This window comes from Heliangelus exortis, chromosome 2 (assembly GCF_036169615.1).
Source record: "Heliangelus exortis chromosome 2, bHelExo1.hap1, whole genome shotgun sequence".
Taxonomy (NCBI): Eukaryota; Metazoa; Chordata; class Aves; order Apodiformes; family Trochilidae; genus Heliangelus; species Heliangelus exortis.
Window position 1 is genome coordinate 18136311 of NC_092423.1, and position 22972 is coordinate 18159282.

Sequence of the window (22972 nt, forward strand, 5' to 3'; positions counted from 1 at the left end):
GAAAAAAAACAGTTCTAAAGACTAAGTAATTTGTCATCTGTATAAATAAAACATTTTTGGATCTCAGTGCCTAAAGAAAATAACAACTGTTAACATCAATAAATGTTGTATTTTACAGGTTTACATATGAGAGTTTAAAAAACCTTTTTACTTACACAAATGCCATCTAGCCCTAACCAGCTACTGAAACTGAAATCAAGGGTTCCAGTGCCAGGTGCCCTAAGAACGTGTAGTCAGTCACATACTTAAACAGTTTATTGATCAGACACAGGCTAGAGTTCACTGATTCTAAACCAGGAAGAAAATGCTGATGCTGTGGCATCACAAATAGGCCTGAGGCCCTTAGACAAGAAAAATAAATGTTACAGATATTTGGCAGTTACAGAGCAGGATTTAGCCTTTTGGTAATAACTTGACCTGGTCTTCATTACACAAAAGATAAACAAAGCATAGGAGAACAACATACATAGGCATTTATTGGCAGTCAGGTTGCATGAAAACAGACTGACCTTATAAAACATGTGCCATGGGTTTCCTTCACTGCAAAGATAACTGCAGTCTGTGGAGCATGTACTCAGAAAGTCACTGAAGACCATATCACAGTTTTGTAAGCAGCAGCTGCAGCAACTGCCCGCAGTAAGGAATAAGCAAGCAAGGAAGAATAAGGGAAAACTTCCATACAAACGTGTTAGTGCTTTATTAGCAGAGGCCTTGGCAAAAAAACTGCAATGGGTACATGTGCTTCTGAGACTGTAGCATCTTACTTTGCCCAGCAACGACCTCTCTAGATAGTTGAACACTATCAGTGACAGACCGAAGGGAAATTCTCCCTCTAGCAATCATGGTTTGCCTGCTCTGGTGCTGTTAGGGTAAGGGGAATAAACAGGAAGATGAAAAATTTCGTAAGCTGGGTGCCAGCAACTATATAAGAAAAGGATCACAGCTGCTAAAATTTGTGTTGGCATTTTCAGCTTCCCTATCACTTCCAAGGGACTGTAGAAAGCAAAGTATCCTAAGCACAACTACATGTTCCTGAAGTTACACAGCATATGTTAATGTGCAGTGGAAGCTGCTGATCTGAAATCTTCACCATTTCTCTCCCCTCTCACTCCCTGCTTTGACAATCTGACTTGATTCATTGCAGTTACAGTGATCCATGGCTGATGAAGCATGAAATAATATTCCATTCCTGCCTCACCACAGGTTTTTCCACTGGTAAGGGAATTGAGATGGCGGTGCATAAACAATAGCTTTTCTCATCATGGCAGGCTTGGCACTTGGGAATTACAAATGATGTTCCCCAGGGCTAGAGATCAAAAATCTGGAGGATCAGGTATCAGAAAGAAGAAAGGAGAGAACATGATTGTAGCAGCAGCAACAATAAATAATTGTAACAGAACAAAAGAGTGTGTTAGGATGGCTCATAAATGAGCCAGACAAAAGTCATGAAGCTGAAGTGGAACATGGAATGATTTTTTCATTTCCACAGAGAATTACTGTAGTCTGGAAATTTAAATGAAATATAACTCTAAATAGTATTAATAAAATTATCAGTGGGCATTCAACCTAGCATTCAATTGACTTGAAGAAACACTGCAACATACTGAGCTGTATTGTATGTTCAGACCCTGGGCCCACAGAACAGAAAGATTCCTACTGGCTATAAGGAGTTTTGGGATGACCCCTCCCACAGATAGACAGCTGCAGGTGTTTTGCACTGAGAGAAGAACCCGGTGAAAGAAAATTCTCCTTGGTTCTAAACATACAAGCTATACCATTCTCTGTTTAGTTGATCTAGCTAAAAAGCCACAATAGATGCAATATTGTCTGAACCCAGAAACACTGTGATAGGCTATGCTGCAGTAAAAGGAAAAATTCCAATTTTACCTTGTAGGGAGGAGAAAATTTCCATGGGAAGCTTTCAAAGCCACATGTTGAATTTCCCTCAAACTTCTGGACTTCACATTCCTGTATATTCTCCTTCATTCCTCATAAACCAAAGAAATCCATCAAAGAAAAATTCCTATTTTCCACCTTAACATACTGTCATATGCTAAGATGGAAAGGAGAAATTCAAGTATGGGGCTGAGCTATTGCTGTGTCTGAGTGTTAAGGCATGTAATGCTATCTACTTTTACTTTAAAATAACACTTGGTGTACACAGGCTGAATCAAGACCCCATTAGGCTAGGCAGGGCACTAACGCCTGGACTGACAACCCCTTCCTGAGAAGTTCAATTTCTATTTTAAGCCATGATTCAGCCCCTGGGTGGAGCCTGCAGCAGGGGAGAACAGCGGGAGCCAAAGTGTCCAGGGTGCCCAGGGCAGGTGCAGCAGGATGTGTGGGCTGGGCAGGGATGGGAGCTGGTGACTGGGAGCCAGGCAGCCTTACTGGCTGGATTACACTGACTTCTGCCACTTGAATGATATTTCTCTCTTTCCACTTTTCTCTCTTCTCCAGAATCTCCATATTACTTGCTAACGGTAACTTAAAAAGTGTGAATGATGGTCTCTTCTTGCTTCTCATCTATACGCCTATTGTGTTATAGTCAAGGCACACTACTCTCTCTCATATATAACCCACTCTCTGTGCTCTTTTTCTTCCATCCTTTATCACAACTCCCCCATGTTGCTCAATGAAAACACATACTCAAATATGCAGGCTGCCTTGAGGCACATGTTCTTGTACTTCAACTGCATGACTCAGGGACAGAGAAAGAGGATATTGGACTTATCTGAGGCTCTAAATACCAGGTGCTATCAGAGCCAATTGCTTTGAGGGCAAAAGGAAAACCATTTTTAAGCATAGGATCATGTGCTTTTTGACTTCAGACATGTAATACGTTTGCCTGAGGGTGTGGTTTTCTTTAGCACACAACTCTTCCCTGTTGCTACAGCCTGTAGATTTCACATCCTTGAAACAGAAACTTGTTTTGTAAATCCCTAGGCTAAAATATGGCAAAGGGCTAGCAGCAACTTCTGTATAAAACATTTGAGGGGAAAACACATCACTAAGAATCTTTCACTTTTCCGTAGTAAAAAAGGTAACACCATGTTTAAACATCTCCAGTGGAGGTTTTAGGTCATTGTAACAGCACTTATGTCTGTAAGATACAGAATTGTGAGGAGTTTTTTTAAACAGCAATAGGGATTCTGAAGAGTTTTTGTGTTTATTGAAGGATTAACATAATATAAAACCAGTTACGTTCTTTATTTCAAAACTAGTTGGCATATTCAACAACTGGCTGTATTTTGAATACTCCTGTATGCAGAAATGTAGCAAACCAGCTGTCCATCCACCTAAATGGATGATTTTATAAATCTTGCTCCTCGTAGCTCACACAAAAGCTGGGCAGATCTAGTGTCTCTGCACACATCAGAATACAAAGTTTGTGGCAGCTCCTGATCTCTCAAACAGCACAGTCCCCATGAAAGAAGGACATAGTCACGGTACCATAAGGCTTATGGATAGGAAAGAGCAGGTTGCTATTCAGTGGTTCAACAGATGGTGATTTCTGCAGTACAGTACAGTCTGTCTGGTTGTCCATCAGGACCAATACAACACTATGCTGATACTGATTTTAATCGTAGGTCCCTCTTGTGTCTGTCCCAATGTGGGCACCTCACAACGAAGAACCTATCCTTACTTCTGTGTCTCCAGCTGCCTCAACACATGATTCACACCTGTGGCACACACCAGACAGGGTTCATGGAGCTGTGCCTGCAAACTCACCAGGACAATGCCAGCTAACACTAAGCACTAATCCTACCACTGATTCAGCAGCACCATGCCAAACCTTCACATCCCCATGCAGTCGGATACTGTAGGTACAGCTTGACTCATGTCATTATCTGCTAATGTCTCATAGCACAACACAGGCAAAAGGAAAAGCAGGCCACATTTCTGACCTGGCAGTCCTTCCCATTGCTCTCCCAGGCCTTGTCTACACCAACAGATAACACAGCAACTGGCTTTGCCCCAAGGATCTCAGCCTGCCAAAATACCTGCATGGAGCATGTTCACTAGATGGAGCTTATCCATGCTTCTTCTTGGAGACACCACAATGTTCCCAGCAAAACCCATTAATCACCTCTCAGACATGTGAAACTAATACTTTCCTTACTCTTCTGTTGACACCCCGTGTTTCCCTGAGGAAAATAAACCTATGCTCCTCAAGCTGGCTCAACCAAGAGTCAACAGAGGACACCTGCAAAGAATTTTATGAAGAGGTTGGAGAGTCTGTGCTGAAATAGCTACAGAAATGCTAGGTACTGATACAGTATGGATGAATTCATCTGTCTGTTAAGAGACCTTTTATGGAAATTGATCATCAGATGAAAATCCCCTGAAAAGGGAGGTAATTCTTCACTTTTCTAATCAGGGAAGATTAATTAAAGAACCCTAAACCCAACAACAATACAATCCATTAGTTTGTTTGTTCCTCATAACAATAGACAGCGTTACTGAACTAGTTGTCAAAAAAACCCAGTTTAATCAGTAGTTGCACTATATGGTACCACTTCTGTCATGACTTATCTTTCACCCAGGCTGGGTTTGGCTGGCTGGAAGCACAAACCCTCTTTTGCAAAAAAACTGTCATATAAGGCTTAAGTATTTCTAAAATAATATAATTTACAATAAGAAATAGTGCACTTGAAAATTACAGAATTAGTAAACAGTCTGAAAACAAAATTTTAAAAGCATCTGTACTGTGAGTCTCTAAGCCAAATCCTTAGGCTACCAGATATCCCTGAGAGGTTGTCATGTGTCTGTTCTTGCCTTTTCATAGTGTGCCTTTATTCCTATAAATTTCTTCACTATTTTGGGTCATTACAGGAAAGAAAACAGGCTGGCTGCAGCTGCCAATGTCATCCTTGAAAACTGCAAACACATTAGCATAATATTTGGCTTTTTCTGGTCAGGAACTTTCCAAAGAAAAGTACTTTCAGCAGACAATGCTAATCTAAAAGAGCCAAAACATTTGGTAAAAACATTAGTAAAGACAAGTTGGGAAAAAAGTTGGGAAAAAACCACACAGCAGATTTCAGGCAGACAGGGACATTATTTCATATCTTGGAGTGCTCTAGAGCTTTGGATTTCCAAATTCATAGGTCTGGGATAACTCAGTCAAGGTTTGCCCTGGAGTAGGGACTTCAGGGACTTTTCCATGGTATCTTCAGCAGAGCAGGGCTGATCTTCCAGCCCAAGTAGCAGGACATGGAAGGGGTTTCAATGTCCACTGCTCCTCAGCAGTGCTTCCAGACTAGAAGTTTATTTGGAAATTTTGGCTAAGAAGGGCACCCCTAATGCTCAAAAGACAGAGTTCAGAGCATGAAACAGCTGACCTGGGCTATGCTGGGGACCCGGCCTCAGCTGAGTCTGGCCCTGCAGTACAAGGCTCTAGAAGCTGCCAGGGTTCACAATTGTTTTCTTTATAGGAACCACATACTGCTAAAATAAAACTGATTTCACATGTTCAAACTTCCCATGAATGGGGCACTCCAAGACACCGCTAACTTTTCTTAATGTGTCCCACATATTTCCATTGCTTTTTCCTGGATCATTTTCCAGACAAGGAGCTGCAGAACCCCCTGAGAAATCTCAGCATTTATTATAATTAACTTCCCATTCTTAGCATGCATCTAGGTTTCACCTCTTTAGCTCCTTTTGCACAGTTTTGGTACGTGCCCAACTGCAAAATCTCTGTCTTACAATGAAAGAGGAGTTAAGATAAAAACTCAGAACATCTATGAAATGGTAATTTTCTGGTTCTAGTGATTGAGTACACCAGAACAAAATACTTAGTTCGACATATATGGTTATGGAAAGAGAAGCACCGGGGTTTCCTTCTTCCATTTATGCTCCTAATTCTGTGTTTTTTTCTTCCTTTGATCAAAAATGTAATCAGCCAATATGTTAGGATGAGCCTGTGATGGTAAGTGATCCACCCAGCCCTCCAGATTTTGTGTTCATAGACCTTTCTTACCAGGTTCAGCCAGCTAGAAGCCGACATGAACAAAACAGGAGAATCAGAAGATGATGTTAACCATTCAGGATGAATTTAGTGCACATAAACATGACTGTACAGAAAGGAGGCATCTTGGATGAACCTTAACCAGGTGTCATCACCATACTACTTAATAATCACTGTGACATCCTTTTCCCATACCTTTCTGCCAGTTGTGTGTGTGTACACAAAGGTAAAAAAACTATTTCACTCTAATAAGCAGCATTTGTAGGATGCCATTTTCATACTGTCCATACACTGACTTGAAACTCATCCAAAGTATCACTTCTCTCTCCATTCTCTAGAGCATCAAACACATTCCTGACATTATTGTCCTTTTTTTCCTACCTGTATCTTTAATGCAAACATGTGCATAAATCCAGTTCCTAAAGGAATCCAAATGTTTTACCTCAAGGTACATTACATGTCTCAGTATGTCCTTTTATATCCCAGACTACATATAAACTTAATTCATACCATATCCTAAAGCCCCCATGGGGAAAACAAAGAATACCTAGTTCACTTTTTACTGAATGTAAACCAGATCCATACAATTCTGAGCTAACCACAAAACAAATTTAATGGTAATATCAAAAATAATGTTTGATTGCTTCACCTTGCCTTTCAGTCAACGTGCGTGCTGAAGATGGATCACGCAAACAAGTAGATACCAGAGTTTCACACCAAATCTTACACAGTCTGCTCTCCAACCCTAATTTCTTCAGCTATCCTGATGCTACTCGGAGTATTTGTTTCTACAATTAAAACAGGAGCCCTCTTATTACACTCTTAGACAAAATTGTCACCTACAGACAAATAAACCAATATTTGATAAGATTTTTGCTCTGAAACAATTAAAATCACTTACTGTTAATTAAGGAAATCACCTGTATGGCTGTGTCCGTGAGATGAACATTTGGTTCCTCTTCTTCTAAGAAAGCACTTTCTGTTTTCAGCCTGGAATCTAAATCCTCAGTCTACAGTATAATATTTTGTATATCCATGCCTTCTGGGAAACAGTTTTAAAGAGTGAAAATGTTCCTTGTTCCCTCTGCTCACAACAGGGACAGGCCATCTTGCTTTACCCAGTCATCTAAGTAATGCTGCTTCAATAGACTGAAGTACTTTTCCACATGACAAGCCTGCAATTTCTCCTCCCCTTCGAAATTAGTCACTAAATAACCTCCTTGGCATGTCACCCAGTCACAAACTGTGCAACACTATGTGATTCAATCATTCAACCATTTTTTAATGTGTGCCTATAATGTATAGAAAGAGACTAACACTATGGAATGAAGCACAATAAAGACTCACAAAGGAGAAAGCCATAAATAAAATAGTGAGAAACTTCAGTTTAAGTAAGAGAATGCATCTCAAGGGTAACGATATAAAACACACATATTAATTCCCCAACAGGGGAAGATGTCTAATTATTTAGCAAACCCAGTACAATTTTAGAAAAAAAAAATAAAATATAAGCCTTGGAAGCTTTTCATGTACTCAGATTGGTAGTGACAGTAGAAGGAAGTGAAAGCCCCTCCTGCAGAGGAGGCTGTCTACTCATTAACCAGGCACCTGAGCTGCTTTGCTAACATGAACTTTGGGGCCCCCACAAATCAAACCCTTTGTTATCTCTGCAGGCATTATGATAATTAGTTGGGCGTTTTTTTTCTTTTAAAAAAGGGCACAATAGACAAAAAGAGAAAGGATGCTTTCCCAACTTCCATCCTCTCACCTTGACTGTGAAACACCATAGAATCTGGAACATGTCTTCTTAAAAATATAGTATTTACAGTCTAAAAGAGATGGCACTTAAATATCACAGAGGAAAATCTCATGACATGAGAACTTCTCAGTCCTGCAGTTATCATCTGATTTACAGGGGTGGGTTTTTTTTTTGTTTTTTTTTTTTTTCTTGATTTTGGTTTTATGCATATAAAATTTGCCTCTAGCATCATGCCAGGCATCCAAAAAATCAGAATACATTATAAGCACATGACCATGAACTGACATCACTGTAAACAACAAGTTATAATGGGACCTTACTGGAGCAGCATTTCTGCTTCACAGCACTGCTCACAGTCTCTCAGCCCTTGGTGAGGGAGGAACCATTCATTTCCGCTACAAGAGGGCAATCTGACACAACACATTAAAATAAAAGGACAGAGATCAGAGCAGATCTGGTAGCCAAAACTGAAAATCCAGGTGTTCCACCCCTTACTACACCCAGCCCAAGAGCAGAGAAGCCCTCTGGCTTTGTGGTCAACTGCCACATATTCTGATTTGTAATGTACGTTGTAAATTTGTGTGCCACTATTGGTCTTGACCAGAACTTCACAGACTTTATATGCAGTGTAATATAAACAGTCTTTTCAGAATTGTAAAAAACAGTAATTTTGTCTTAAATGTTTATTTTTCAGTTTTACTGCAAAATAATTTAAAACATTATTAAATATTTAAACTAGAACAATAATAAAATATTATTATGGTACAGAAAAAAATAAACGTATTTATTTTTATTTCAAATTTAATTAGTCAAGGCTTGTTTCTTGCAGTATAGGAGTAAAGCAGTATTTACATTGAAGCATCTGGTTTATATTTGGCAGATTTAACTAACCAGTCAAGCATACCCTTTTAATGAATGGATGTATATACTTGACCTAGTTAAAAAGCTGCTGACCAGCTACACTCAAAAACATAAAGAATAAAAAACACAGACACATAATCCTAGTACACTTTTATGCAGTTGCAGTGTATATTCTTCCATCTATGTTTTGTTTTTTTTTACAATGCAAAAAACCTGCAGTGAGAAATCACATTATTATGCTAAAATGGAGGATAAAAAAAGACCACTACATTTCACTGCAGTTTCTCCACAATGAATTGCAAGATGCACATTTTCAGTTTCTGGAGTCTAGGATGATAAAGTACACCCCAGAACATTAGACATACTATAACTAGTTCTCCATACATCTGGCACTATATGCAAGAGTCTTCAAGGATGCCTGATGCATATGAAAAGTTTTTAATGAGAAATTAATCTTCTCTTAATTTTAAAATACACCAGGCACAAGATCATAAATATTGCACAGATATATCATTACCAAAACCGTAATTTAATTTGTAGGTTCTAACAATGCATACAAGCCACTGAAGCATAACTTTCCATTTCAATTATTTTATCAGAGTCTTGTCTAACATACCGTGTATTATCCTGTGTTTAATTACTTGCTGTGTATTTGTTTACAACGTACTGTACAGAACAAGAGTTCCTTTTCAGTTTAACCCCCTGTATAAACGAAGGGCATTCTTCAAAGAGGTGCAACGCCCTACGCTTCACTGAGATCAAGCCTGGAAGTTTAGGTTAGCTTATGACTTTAAAATCAATGTTAATGTCTATGTTAATGATAGACCCAAATCACCACTGAGCTATACTGCCAGTCACCCTGCTTTCTTCTACATTATTAACAATGTTGGCCAGTTGGACCTCTTCCTCAGTTTGCCCATCACATTATTTTCTGTTTGCTTTTCTTACTGGTAAGGGGAAAGACACAACACAGACACAGCATCAGTAAAACACAATTAGAAAGCCAGAGGATAATTTGAAGTCTACCGTGGGGTATACACATGTTGCATAGCTGTAACTTATTGCTTGACTACTGATCAAAGTTCTTTCTGTTCCTGATAACAGCTCTTTTGGTTCCTATTCCCTCAATAATACTTTCATGGATGGAAATAATTAAACAGTTAATGCCTTGTACTGCTGTAAACAACCATTTCCTTGACAGAAAACAGGGAAGCACTTACAGACTGGATTGCTTGTCACTAGCCTAGGACTTGGTTTTGTTCTTAGCTCCCTGGAGTAACTTGTGATGGGGTCAATGGGGTTTTGCTTAAATGCAACAAGTTTGTTCAGTCCAGCAGAGTCCAAATGGGAAGACAGTTTGCTGCTGATGGTTTTTACAGCTGTATTACAAAAGAAGCATTAGTTTCATCTGGTTTTTGTGGGGTCAGGTTTGGGTTTTTTAAAGGTTGGGTTTTTTTGCCAAAGAAGGTCTCATGCCACCTTGCAGGTCCTAAAGCCCATGCAGCTTCCAACTCTAAGAAACCAACAGTGTAGGAGGACAAAGACCTGTATGGAGCAGGATCTCCTAAATCTGCAGCTTCTGATATACAAAACTTTTGAAGGTGGCTGAAGAACCACCATCAGCATTTTTCTTACCTCTGCTTAGGCAAGCACCATGACAGAAACCTCTCAGTGTGGTTATATACTTTGTGCAAAATGAAAGGAGATGGGTCAACCCCTAATTTTGCCTCCAAACATTCAGCAGAGGAAGAAGAAAGTGGTTGTACCCTATCCTGATTCAGACTCAGCTGTTCCTCTATGGCAAGAAGCAGAACACAGCCCCCAGAGGTGCTGTCCTTCACACCCTGGCACCCAGTCAGGCTGTGCTTGTGCCACCCTGCACTCCACACTGCTCTCCATGAATCTGACTTTCAAATAGGACTCAGCTTGCCCACATCAGCTCTGCAGTCCATTCCCTATAATTATACCTACAAGGATGTGTGTGCTGTTTCCAGAAGACAGAAAAATCCTACAGAAGCTCTTTGAATTTGAGAGGTCAAGCTAAACAAACAGGGAGGGAACTGAACAGTTCTGGCTGCCTGACAAATACTGGATTTGACATATATACAGACTACAGTATCTTCTCCTAAACATACATTTGTTTGCTGTTACCTCTGTTTACTGATCCCAAAAGCTTAATTGAAACCCATGTGCCTTGGGTTAGACACAAGTACCATAAAGTTCTCTTATACTTATTCCAAACTCCCTAGGTCTTAAAAAAAATGCAAACAAACAAACAGAAAGCCCTCCCACACCACACAGCATATAGCTACTAGCTAGGATGAACCACTATAAAGGGGACTGGCAGCTCTACAGTTTCACTGCTGGCAAAGCAGCACACACAGTAGAACAGCTGGAGCTTGCACCATGGGGCAACCTCTATAGGATCCCTTTGAACCAGCACCTAAGGGATCACCTGAGCTCGAAGATGTTAACAATGATGCTTCATTGTAACACGTATATTGACATTACATACGCATACATACATAGGTATATGTTTTGCATACAAGCAGTACATTCTTGGCCTATCTTTTGGTGATGGCAGATCAACATAATCAGGAATTTTAGATTTTTTAGGAATTTGAAATAAAAGCAAGCAAGAGAAAGTGGGAAATCCTCTGCTGGAAATTCTGTAAACCTCTTAAAATTTATTTTGAGTTTACTAGAGCAAATATAGCCAACTCTCAGTGGAGTTGCATGAAGAAGGTTCTGCAAAACTGAACTATTACGTCAGGTCTGCCGTCTGTCTCTCTACCCTGTAATTTAAACCTCATGCTTCCCCCTCCTTTCTGTACTGATTTAAACAAAGACATTTTCCTAGCTACAGGAAAGTATAACAGCATGTATAGCAGACATACATGCATTAAGCATGTCTCAACAGTGAAGACAGTACTATTAGCTGCTCTGTATTGAAGATTTGTCTCACCTAATATTGCATGAAAAGACAGCTATCCTGGCAGTCTCCAGAGTCAGCTCATTCCCTCTAGAGCAGGGTGGGAAAAGCTGCTCTTGGCATTCCCAGCTTCTTGCCACTGACTGCAGTGGGCAGCAGTTTATTTTCTAAGCTTATAAGGATTAGATTTTTTTCTAATGCTCTATAGTGAGCCTGCCCATATGTCTTTTCATTTAGCTCACTCTCTGCTCTGGTTTTCATCCGATTTTTTTCCCCTTTTTTTTTCTTCTTTATAAGTCAAGCTTAGACACTACAACTAGAAGCCTAATTCCAGATGCTACTTGCTAGTCCATGCAGTGGACTTTGCTGTGATCCATCTTAGTGGATCCAACCCAGATTGTAGCTTCCACTTGACTGAGCTAAGAATTAAGGGTCTCTGGTCCGAAGCTGGAAATGCACATTATTTATTGATCAATGGAACAATACAGAAGCACCTCCAGTTTTCATTCTTCTCCTCCTCTGTCCTACCATTAGCATGTTTGCATATGCTTAAACTTTTTAAAGCCTAAATGTAGAGGACTGAGTTAGCAGCATGACATTTTTCCTCCTTAGGCCATTTGTAATGCAGGAATACTACTTAAAAACAGCAAGACTCACATGCTGAAAAAATTTTCTTCATACATAATTCATGACTTGGACTTAATGATCTTAAAGGTCTTTTCCAACCAAAATGATTCTATAATTCTATGACAATGGGAAGAGGTAGAGAAGGTAAAGAAGAATTATATGGGAAGGTGATAGGGAACTCTGAGTGTAAAACTACAGAAGAGAAAAAAAGACAAAACAAAACAGGAATGAGACAGGTTGAGGGACAGAACAAAGTTTGTGAATGAGTCCAGACATGAAAGAGGGTAATACTGGAGATGGGGTGCTGAGAACTAAAGAGGAAACAAGAATGGGACAGTAAGTAACAAAGAACAAAAACTTAAGCCAGAAGGTAAGGAACTCATGAGAAAAAGAGGAGTCAAAAGAGAATATATCAGATGATGGGAATTCAACAAAAAATTCTAAGAAAGAATGAGAATACAGAATGAGAGTGGAAAAATATGAACTAATGCAAATTTTCTTCAAAACTAGAAGATGGTGCATTAGTTCCTGTCATTACCATGCTGTAGCTTAGAGTAGCAGACATGGGAGGGAGAGACAGATGAAGGAAGGAGAAGAAAGAAGAAAATATATCCAACATAACCTTCCTTAGTTTGCGTTAGTATTCTGAGATTTTGTGCATTTTTTGGCAGGGGTGGTCAGAAGATGAGGGTAGTTTTTAGGAAAGAAGGGAGCAGAGCACTTTGGGTAAATTCCAGATGGAGTAACACATGACTACTCGAGGACATAGGCAAAGAAGCTATGACCATCTTTTGCCTTTGCAATCCACTCTCATAACCAAAGCAAAGACATCTGAGATGCACTTTGAAGCTTTTGACACCTAGCACTTAGTTCAAACATTCCCACTACAGAGGTAGTTAAGGTGCAAAACAATTCCATCTTCAGACATGGCAGAAAATACCAGCTCTCTACAAGTCAGGCCTTAGGGCAGCATCAGAGACTTGATCTGCAGTGGGACTGAGTGCTGAAAGATAACACTGAGGTGGCTGTTGCCCTTTGTACATGTCTGTACATGTACATTACTGGGGGACAACGTAAATTCTGCTTGGATGAAATCACCACCAAGCTCTGAGAAGGAGTGAGACATGTAGCCATCGTATGCAGCCATCACTTCTCAGAAAGCTTTTTCCCATATCAGTTTCATTTTGCTATGCAATCCCCTGACTGCACTGACTTAAGACCCCAAGCCCACCCATACATCAAGAGCTCTTTGGCCATCATAGTGTCCAGTGGCCCATTCCAAGACTAAGACCACTTTTTTTTTTTTCACATATAAAACAAGAATCCAACAGAAAGACAGGGAAAAGCAAAATTACACTTCTTGTCATAAACTGTTGAGCTTACTACGTGATCAGCCTAATCTACCTAGACGAACAGGCTCTATATTTGGACTAGCCCAGTTACACCTGCACTGAACCTGCTGACACTCCCTAGTTGACACTGCCAAGCATTACCTGTTGGTGAGACAACTGTGGTGCCACTCTGGGTGAACTTTGCTTGGAAGGGAAGGGAGCACAAGGCAAGGTGGAGTCTGACCCAAAGAAGTCTCACAAGGGCTATGAGTGTAGCCATGCTTTATTGAGCAAAATGATGCATGAGGTGGAGCAGATTTTGCTGGCCTGACTGTAATCACAGGAGGTTTATTCCATCATTTCATTGTCTGAGCTGTCTCCCTGCCTCCAGTCCACATTACTTTATTCCTGATCAGCAAGACAAACAACCAGACCAGTAAACAGGCATTCATTTCTGCATATTTACAAGTGTATTTGATTTCTTACAAACAAATGTGAGAGTTTAAAAAAAAAATCTTACAATTATCTAATTATGCTGAGAGAAATTAATAAATCTCACATGTTTGATTTTCCCATGCTTCCTTGGTGTACTTTCCAGACAGAATAGCATGGTGAGCACACTAAGAAACCTCTTGGCATTTCAGCCAAGATTTTTCAGGGTGTTATCACAAATGACAAAAATACAAACACATTGAAACATAACACATTTCAATCCTAAAAAGGTCGGATTTACATAATTACATCATTGGTTTGCCAATATCCACATTTATCTCATCAGTATAGCATGGCCCACCCACCCCATAAGCTATTAGAGTGTTTGGACTGAACATAAAAAAAGCTGTTACTGATTTTTTTTACAGTTAACATTATGACACCCATCATAACTAGTGCTGCATTCAAAACAACCATTCCTTTTGCTTTTCCACAGCTGCTTTTTAGGCAGATTTTTTTTGAGAACAAACAGGAGTCAGGTAATTAAAAAAGATGCAGCAAGTATTTCCTCCCTGATCTTGAAGACATCAGGCACATCATGTACAGAACATAGACAGCAACCACCAACACAGGGAGCCAAACCCTTCAGACAGTCTCAATTTCAGTACTTCCTCAGGGCACAACTAAACTGATGGGGTCATCCTTTTTTTTTTTTTTCCCAAAAAAGGAATATTTTCAAGCACATACAGTTCTGGTACAAATCAGCATTTTTATTTGGTTTAAATATGCTGTATATCAGATTTCTCCTCTTGAAAAAAAGAAATACTGTTAGTAACTGCACTCATAAATCAAAATCAATGCATGGCTTTCTGAATTGCTGTACTAGCGACTCAGCTCTTATTTTTGTTCCATATTTGTATCTCTTCTCACTGCACTGACGCCAAATAAAACTGAAAAAATTGATAATGAACATATAGGAAAGTATAACCTTTAGTCTCATCTAGCATTACCAGAAAACCGGGTAAAAATAAAATTTCTAATACAGATATATGGAATACGTTAGGCCATAAATAATATAAAAATGGTATAAAACAGAGCTGATAGTTAGATGACCTAAGCAGCATGTTTACACCTATAGCTGTTCTTTCCACAGTAAGGACACAGCAAATCAGAAGAAATAAGGTGTTGTGTGGAGTTTTAGAGTCAGCACTGTCAGCAGGAGCAGTGGTCAGAGAAGCTTTATATACAGCTGGATTTTGCAATGTCAGTGTACAACCTGCACTGTGTCTCACAGCTATAAGGCCCAGCAGTATTCACAGTTGTAAATACATCTTTTGCAATGTTAGAGATGCTATCCGTGCATCAATTAAAAGTCTCCTAAGATCACAAACTTCTTCCTATACTGCTTGAGCCCTACTTTATATATTAATTAATTCACTTCCTTCTATCCCAAAAAATACACATATGGGTCAGTGTGGCTCAAGTAAACAACCTATTTTATCCTAGGACAAGCTATCTGTAGTAAATATAAAGTCACTGAGGGACTAGTCCTGTATCCAACACACCCTTTTGATCTTTTCACATGGTGTCATGAAGTTGTAATTTGCAATAATGTAAGAAAGGCATATATTCCCACAAAAATAATTTCAGCATCATATCACATCTCACAGAGTCCTGTTGCCTACTGATATTAGCAACTGTCTTGCTTTGCCAAGCTGGGGCTTTTTTTTAAAGCCCAAATCTTAACATATATACAAGAAAAGATATTTTTACTGTTCATATTTTCAGAAGTCTGATTAATTTTCCAGGGTTCTTATTAGAAAAATTACAGTTCAACATGGAGAAGAATCAAGATCCTCAGATATAAAGCTGCATTTTCCTAAACATCAGGTACTGGTCAAAAGGAAGATAGGGACCTAATTAATTCTCTTTAGTATTCATTAGGCTTATCTAGAGGTAGGTAGTTACAATATACTGAGAAGGAAATAATATACTCAGTTGAAAGCACAGATTTTGAGTCACGATCATGAAGTATTGCATTCTGGATTTGTGAAAAACTTCTTGGGAAAGCTAAAGCTTGGGAACAACAAGCAGATGTCAGAAAGAACAAAGCACTGCTTCTAATGTTCTTTGAGTTCTAGGAATTGCATACCAAACCATTCACCTCCACAAAGTGATTTTTAACCCCTGTTCAAGGAAGAGCTCATTCAGAAAGCTAACTGGGTCATAAAGCTTGTTTGGACTTTGGCTTACAGGACTCCAGCAGTTCAGATAAGCTACAAAGGAGCTAAAGGAGGACCTCTCCTCCTAATGAAGTCTCAGCCATGAGCATTTTTATCATCTGTCAATGTGTTTAGGGAGCTGTGGTAACTTCAAACTCTGCCAACTACTTAGGAATTTCAAGTACACAGCCAAATTACTGCAAATTCTTCTACTAAATGCAAGAGTGGTGAAAAAAAAACCCAAAACATCTAAAGAATCGGAACAAGGAAACTTTATATAAAAGTAGGTGGAGTAAGAATAAAAGCAAAAACTAACAGGCAATAAAATGGATTCAGATTCAATCCTTACATTTTTATTCAGGGCAAGCCCCAGCTGAAAGCAGTGAAAGTTTTTCCTGAGACCCTCAGACTTACATGAGAGATAAGACTTCCAACTTTAATTAAGGGCTGATGAAACCTTCACACATGACAGATCATATGTTGTCATTAAGTAACTTCATCAGCTGCAGGGCAAGCTCTAAGGAAACCTCAACATGAAAGTCAGGCAAGTTTGAATACAGGCTTCTTAATGGGAAATAAAGAACTCTCTCTCTAAAAATTCCACTAGAACAACTGTATTGTGGCTCAAAGTTGATCCGTTTCTGCAGATGAAACTCTCTGGGAGTTTCCAGGTAACTGGTTTGTGATATCTACCACATGACACTCCTCTTAGACTAACTGGAAGCTTACTGCATGGGTGCGGCACACTCGTGTTCCTTGAATGGTTTAATATCAAGAACATGACACCTTCTTTCAACCACTTGCTTGATACAAATGTATAAATTCTTTGGGGGGGGGAAAAAAAGCATCTTTAGAAATGGCGGTATAATGATAGGCTCTATACAGTTATATTCCTTACACACAATGTTTGTAAAATGAATATAATAGAGCAAAGCACATTGCCACTATATTAAAAAAGCCACAATGCAGCTGAAACACAGGACCTGTATCTTTAAACAGACTGACTTTTTGCTAGATAACATTTGAGATTATATTTTATGTGTTGTTAAAGTAAAATAATATTTTTCCTTAAAATTCTAACCACTTTCCCACTAACAGTCTTTAAACACCAGTAGGTATTGTATATCAAAGGACAAATGAATGAAAGAGAACAGGTACACTTAGTCTTTCATCACAGCCTGATATGATGCAGCTACTTCTCCCTGTCTGCAGCTCTGTAGCTGCAGCTGCATACAGAATTGGAAACTACTGACATCACATTCAGAAGAAAGTAGTAAAATATGTATTAATAAAAAAAAATAATCCACAACATCAGAGACTTCTTTTATATATTTTTTCAAATCTCAGCAAGATTTGTAATGGCAAATTGAAAAACAACTCCTTGTGTTTAATATATAGATTTGAAACTAGACATAAAATCTGAGAGTAGAATTTGGTGATTTAGACACCAATTACAAATTTATTTTCTCATATGGCTCAAGGAAGAAGTAACAGTTGTCATTATTCTGATTTAAATTCCCAGTTAATCTGAAAAATATCTTTTAGTTTAGACAAAAAAAAAAAAAAAGATAGGGAATGAGATATCTTTATTTATAAGCATCATCTTACCTTACATCTCTTGGTGAGTTCTGTTTCTAGATGGCTTTGGCAGGTATTTTAATTCCAAATTAGTTTCAGCAATACATGCCATTACATCTTCTCTTTAAAATAAACCACTTTTTCTCTTTTCCTCAGACAAAGTATGGGAGCTAAAAGAGCTGTTCAAGAGATTCCATGGACATTCAGAGGCTTTCTTTCTACTGTATGAAAGTTAACTCTGAGTAAGGAAGGCATTTTTCCTGTCCCGGAAATCAGTATAACCAAAACCAATGCTGAGCTAATGAGAAATGTTTCTTCCATGTGTTCTGTTTGGCAGACACTGCAAGTCATATCAAGGAAACACGTGATGTTTATAAATACAATATGGCTCATGTTGTCATAACCTCTCAATGACAAAAAGAGCATTAGAAAAAGCAGACAGCAAAACAGCAGGAAAGATGAGATTTGTATAATTTGGAAGGTTTCTATCAGATAATAGAGGTATTAATGTTTTCTTTTTCTTTTTTCTTTTTCTTCCCGAAAGAAAACAGTTTTACAGCAATAGGATCAGTAAGGCAAACACATGGCAACTTGTAAGAATGCTGTCCTATAGGCATCCTAGCACTGACCTAGCACTGATTTATTGTTTGAATTCTTTTCTAATAAATACTTTTCTTCTAAATACCTCTATGTAGTTCAAGAAGCTGGTTTGTTTGATTTTTTTTTTTTTTTTTTTTTTTTTTTTTAGCTGTGGTATGCAATGAACAAATTTAATTTTGGCATTATTTGCAGCTTTTACATTTATTGATGCTATGATCAGTCATCAAAGATGTTAATCTTTAAAAGTTAAACATCTCAAAGAAACTTGATGTGTGTTTACAGGTAGCTTGAGAACACTTTTTATGATCTTTCTCTTTCCTGCAAACCAGAACCAAATTTCAGGATCCTTGAATGCATTTAATTCTTGGGGAGACTTTTCAGCACTTATAGGATTTTTTAAAAATTCATAAGTTCCCACTAACTCTAGAAGTTAAGATGTTAGCAACCTGCTAGCCAGGCACTTTCAGAGGGAAACAGAAAAGTTGCTGTTTCTCAGTTTTGTTAATAAAAGCTATTCAGAATATCAAATGTTTGTCTCATTTTACTGTACAACTCATTTTAACTCATCCCTCTCACCTTGGCAGCCCAAATCCTCACCAGTGCCCAGAATATAATCACCTTTTTATCTTTCTTACTCCCAGAAAATGTAGGGTTTCCAGGTAAACACTGCTTCCCAAACTTGTCCTAATCATGCTTTCTTTGAGAGATGGTCTCAGAAAAAACCTCAAGGCATCTCAAAGTTTACCTTGATACAACAGCAGCCATAACAAGCTGTCCTGGTTTGGGCCAGGATAAAGGTGATTTTTCTGAGTTTCTTGTCGATGGTTGAACTTGCTGGGGTGGACAGCAAGTTTCTCAAATGGAGTATTCCATCCCATGTGCGTCATCCTCGGTATGGAGTTGGGGGATCTCGAGGACCGAGCCACACCCTTACCAGCTGATCGGCCTCACCTGAGATCATCAGCAGAAGTGCTGGGTACCACCCCCCTTAACAGCTAATTGTTCTCACCTGTGGCACTATAAAAGACCAGCAGAAGCTCCTGGCTGCCTCCCTGGCTGGCTGCTTGTGGCCCTGCTTGCTGTCCTGCCTGGTTGCCTCCCTGGCTGCCCGGTTGCCTGCTGCCCGGTTGCCTGCTGCCCGGTTGCCTGCTGCCCGGTTGCCTGCTGCCCGGTTGCCTGCCTGCCTGCCTTCACCTGGCATCTGGGAAGGATCCCATCCAGTCCGTTTGCCCGCCTGCTGCCCTGCCTGCTGCCCAGTTGCTTGCCTGCCTGCCTTCACCCGGCTTGCGTGAGAACTGTTGGGGGAAAAGGGGGAAGGACTTTGATATTCATTCTCCTGTATATTTATATATATAGATAGATAATTTTTCTTTTTCTTTCCTATTTACCATTATTGTTTCATTAAAGTTGATTGGTTTAGCCTCCAACCCATAAGTCTCTCTCCCTTATTCTCTCTCCTTTCTTATCAAGGAGGAGAGAGAAATTAATAGAGAGCATCTGTCACCCGGTTTAATCGCCGGGCCAGTGTTAAACCGTGACACAAGCATTCTTTGGATATTCTCAACCCAGCAAAGGTCTGGGATAAATGCTGACCTGTGAAGGTCTTATGCAGGTCAGAGAATTAAGTAAAAACATGGTGAAACAAAGTGTAACCCACAGACTTTAGGGCAGGTGGTTGGGAAGAGAAAGACTGCCAAGCAAAATAGCCACTGGTTTGTTTTGTAGTAAAAATTCCCTCCTGATTCTCAAAACCAGAAGACAGATGAAGCCCAAAACAGAAGACTGCATAAACCAAGATTATTCATATCCAACTGCGCCACCAGAAACACACACAAGTTGCAATGACAGAAGGGAGAGGTTATAATTTAGGATACTTCCCCTTTTAGACACTCTGTAAAAGGAGGGTGTAGGGAATGAGGACAGAAAACATGCTGTGCACATTCGATGGGGAATCACTTCCACTGGGACTCACCAGGGACTCACAGGAACAGCCTAGGATAAAAAGAGCTGTGACACCTCTGAAGAATCTCAATTCATTCAACAAGATACAAAAAGCTGCCATCAGTTCTTTAGTGTAATTTACTGATGTTCAATCTGTACACCACAGCTGAACATGAGAAGGGAGGCAGCCTGGGCCCTACACCTAAGAATTCTGAGAAAGCCTTTTCCCCCTCAAATCTATTGCAAATCACAAACATTAATTCTAATGGTAGAGACCATCATGGCTGAGTACATGCATTTGCACTGGAATTCAAATCAAAGCCAGAGGGAATAAAGAGATCATCTAAAAATCTGGACACGAGACAGTATTTTGTCAAAAGAAAGCACTGTTGCACAGAGAGCCAGAAAAAGCTCATAGATGCTACTAGCTCAGGCAAAGGAATAAATTAATGAAATGCAGAAATGTGAAGATAATTTTTTTTCCAAAGAAAACAGATGGTACAGAATCTCAGCAGACATTTTGGGAAAGGAATAATAAAAAAAGGAAGACCACAAATACAAATATTCAGTGAGATGGCACTATGTGGCTACCTCTTGCTTGAACAGCATTCAGCATGGCAGAGCTGTCAAACAAACCACACTCTTCAAGATGTAAACTGCCATGGCACAGAATCAGTAAGCAAGAAAGACACTCTGAAGGATTTCAAGTGAAATTGTCCTTTGGAATTTGCTTAGACCCTGAGCAAAATCCCTATTCTCAAACACAACCCATCCAGAAAAATGCATGAAACAAAAAGAAGCCTGGGAAAATTAGAATTATTGAATATGAAACCTGAGTAGTTTGATAGGAAATCTGAAACTCACAGATCCCACATTCTTGCACTTCTGGAGTCTTCTTGTCCATATGGATAATACTTAATACTTCAAGTGTTACTGCCAATTCTTATACAGGTCTCACATCTGTTTGGGAGTTAAAACAGGTGTCCAAGCTGGCAGCTAACATTATTTTCTGAGATTATTTTGGGTCTGTTACATGGAAATGATTATAAATCACATCAATAGAAGCCTGAACATCATCAAATCCAGGGATAAAGGTTCCAAAGGGAGAACCAGACAAACAGTAGAAAATTCTGTAAAGGCAAAACTTTCCCAAACCTCAAAAAAGCCAAAGCCTTAACTCGCATATGGTAGGAGACACAACCCCACTAACAGAATCACCATGGAAAAATGTACTTACGACAGCTAATTCATGATATTCTAAGTACTGTTCTTTCAGACTGTCTGACAATAAGCTGATTTTAAACAGATAACCATGATGCAGAACCCAAAGTTAACAAGAGTTACTCCCTACTTCCCACTGTAGTGATATAACATGAAATTGAAGAACATCAATTTAGTCAATGCTAAACACTGAAACAAAAGGTGGGATGAGAAAGGGTAGAAACCACCAGACTACTACATCCCCACAAATTCTGCCAAAATAGAATTTTGCAAGAAGTACTTCTGCCAAATAGAGGAAAAATTGCAGTGTGTGCTTCAGATTTTTAGACTCCAGAAGGTAAAGCTGTGGAGAGAGCATTATGACCCTCTGCTATGGGGCAAAGCCTCAGTTAGGATCTGAGTGTTGCTGCACAAGGAAGAACTCAATCAGAAGACACACATCCTTAGGCAAACAGGCTTCATTATTTCCAGAACTGAAGAAATCACTTGTTTCCATGTTTGTAACTTTGAAGTGCAGAAGTTCACATAGATCAAAGGGAAGAGGTTTTGCAAGTTTCTCCACAAAGGCTCTATGAACATCCTGGCTCTGGCTTTACTTCCCAAACCAGAAAGACAAGAAGTTTGCCAATGCATAGGAAAAACCAAATGAGAAGGTAGCTCCTTTGCTCCTTTTTCTTTTTTCTTTTTTTTTTTTTTTTTGATGCACAGAATTTCAAAATGTTATTTTTGTCATTTCACCACAGCAAAATAGAATATTATACTATGAAACCACCACTGATACAAAGGTCATCACTGTGTCACTATTATTTTTGAGTTATGGTAAAAAAAAGATGTCAGGAGTGCCTGTTCGTTGCACAACACAGTATTTTAAAATAAGCAATACAAATTATTACAGCTTTTGCACAGAAATAGCAACTGTTTTGAAAACAGCTCTGTTGGGCAGTATATACCTGGAGTAGGGCCAAAGAAATAATCTTTACTTTTTAACACAGTAGTTAACTATATGTGAACACAGATCTAGAGCATACAAATGAAGCCACAGTAGATACATTCAGCATCCACTGCACATGGAACAAGAACAGTATAGAATTACTTTATAAAGCCACAGTGAAATTGTTGCACAGTTGAATGTCATAATGCACAATGACAGTGTGCCATGCCTTCAAATATGAATGAGACATGTTGGACATACCCAGTTACTGCTACAGGAATTTAACTAGAATTGAAGAATTTCAGGACCTTAAATAAGACACTCAAAACCAGCATAACAGCACTCTGAAGTACATCTACTTGCTCTGTGTTGCGTGTGCAGCAGTGTGAATACCCAAGTAATTAGATTTCTGACCTATCAAAAGGACAATTATATAATTGCAGTACATAAATGAGAGGTGAGTGAAATACTGGCTGTAAATAAGCTATTGCAATCTTTCTAAAATAATGAGACCCTAAACTATTGAAACAGCAGTAGAGCTTACATGAAATATTAATAATAAA

At 39.1% G+C, this 22972-nt stretch overlaps 1 protein-coding gene across 29 annotated transcripts in view; it reads right to left on the bottom strand.

Moving 5' to 3' along the window:
* Positions 1 to 22972, bottom strand: part of KIAA1217 (KIAA1217 ortholog) — a 199660-nt gene that overhangs the window by 61563 nt on the left and 115125 nt on the right. Inside the window, exon 1 of one of the 29 annotated variants that reach the window (XM_071735034.1) lies at positions 17747 to 18059. The exons of 25 other annotated variants lie outside the window; for them this stretch is intronic. Coding sequence is in view for 1 of the 4 variants with exons in the window: in XM_071735033.1 (XP_071591134.1) it covers positions 1888 to 1986 (99 nt within the window). In the remaining 3 variants the exon portion in view is untranslated. Of the gene's footprint in view, positions 1 to 1887; positions 2090 to 6875; positions 7116 to 17746; positions 18060 to 22972 lie in introns of those variants that run through there. 3 more of the 29 variants (XM_071735036.1, XM_071735035.1, XM_071735033.1) reach the window with 3 other exon arrangements.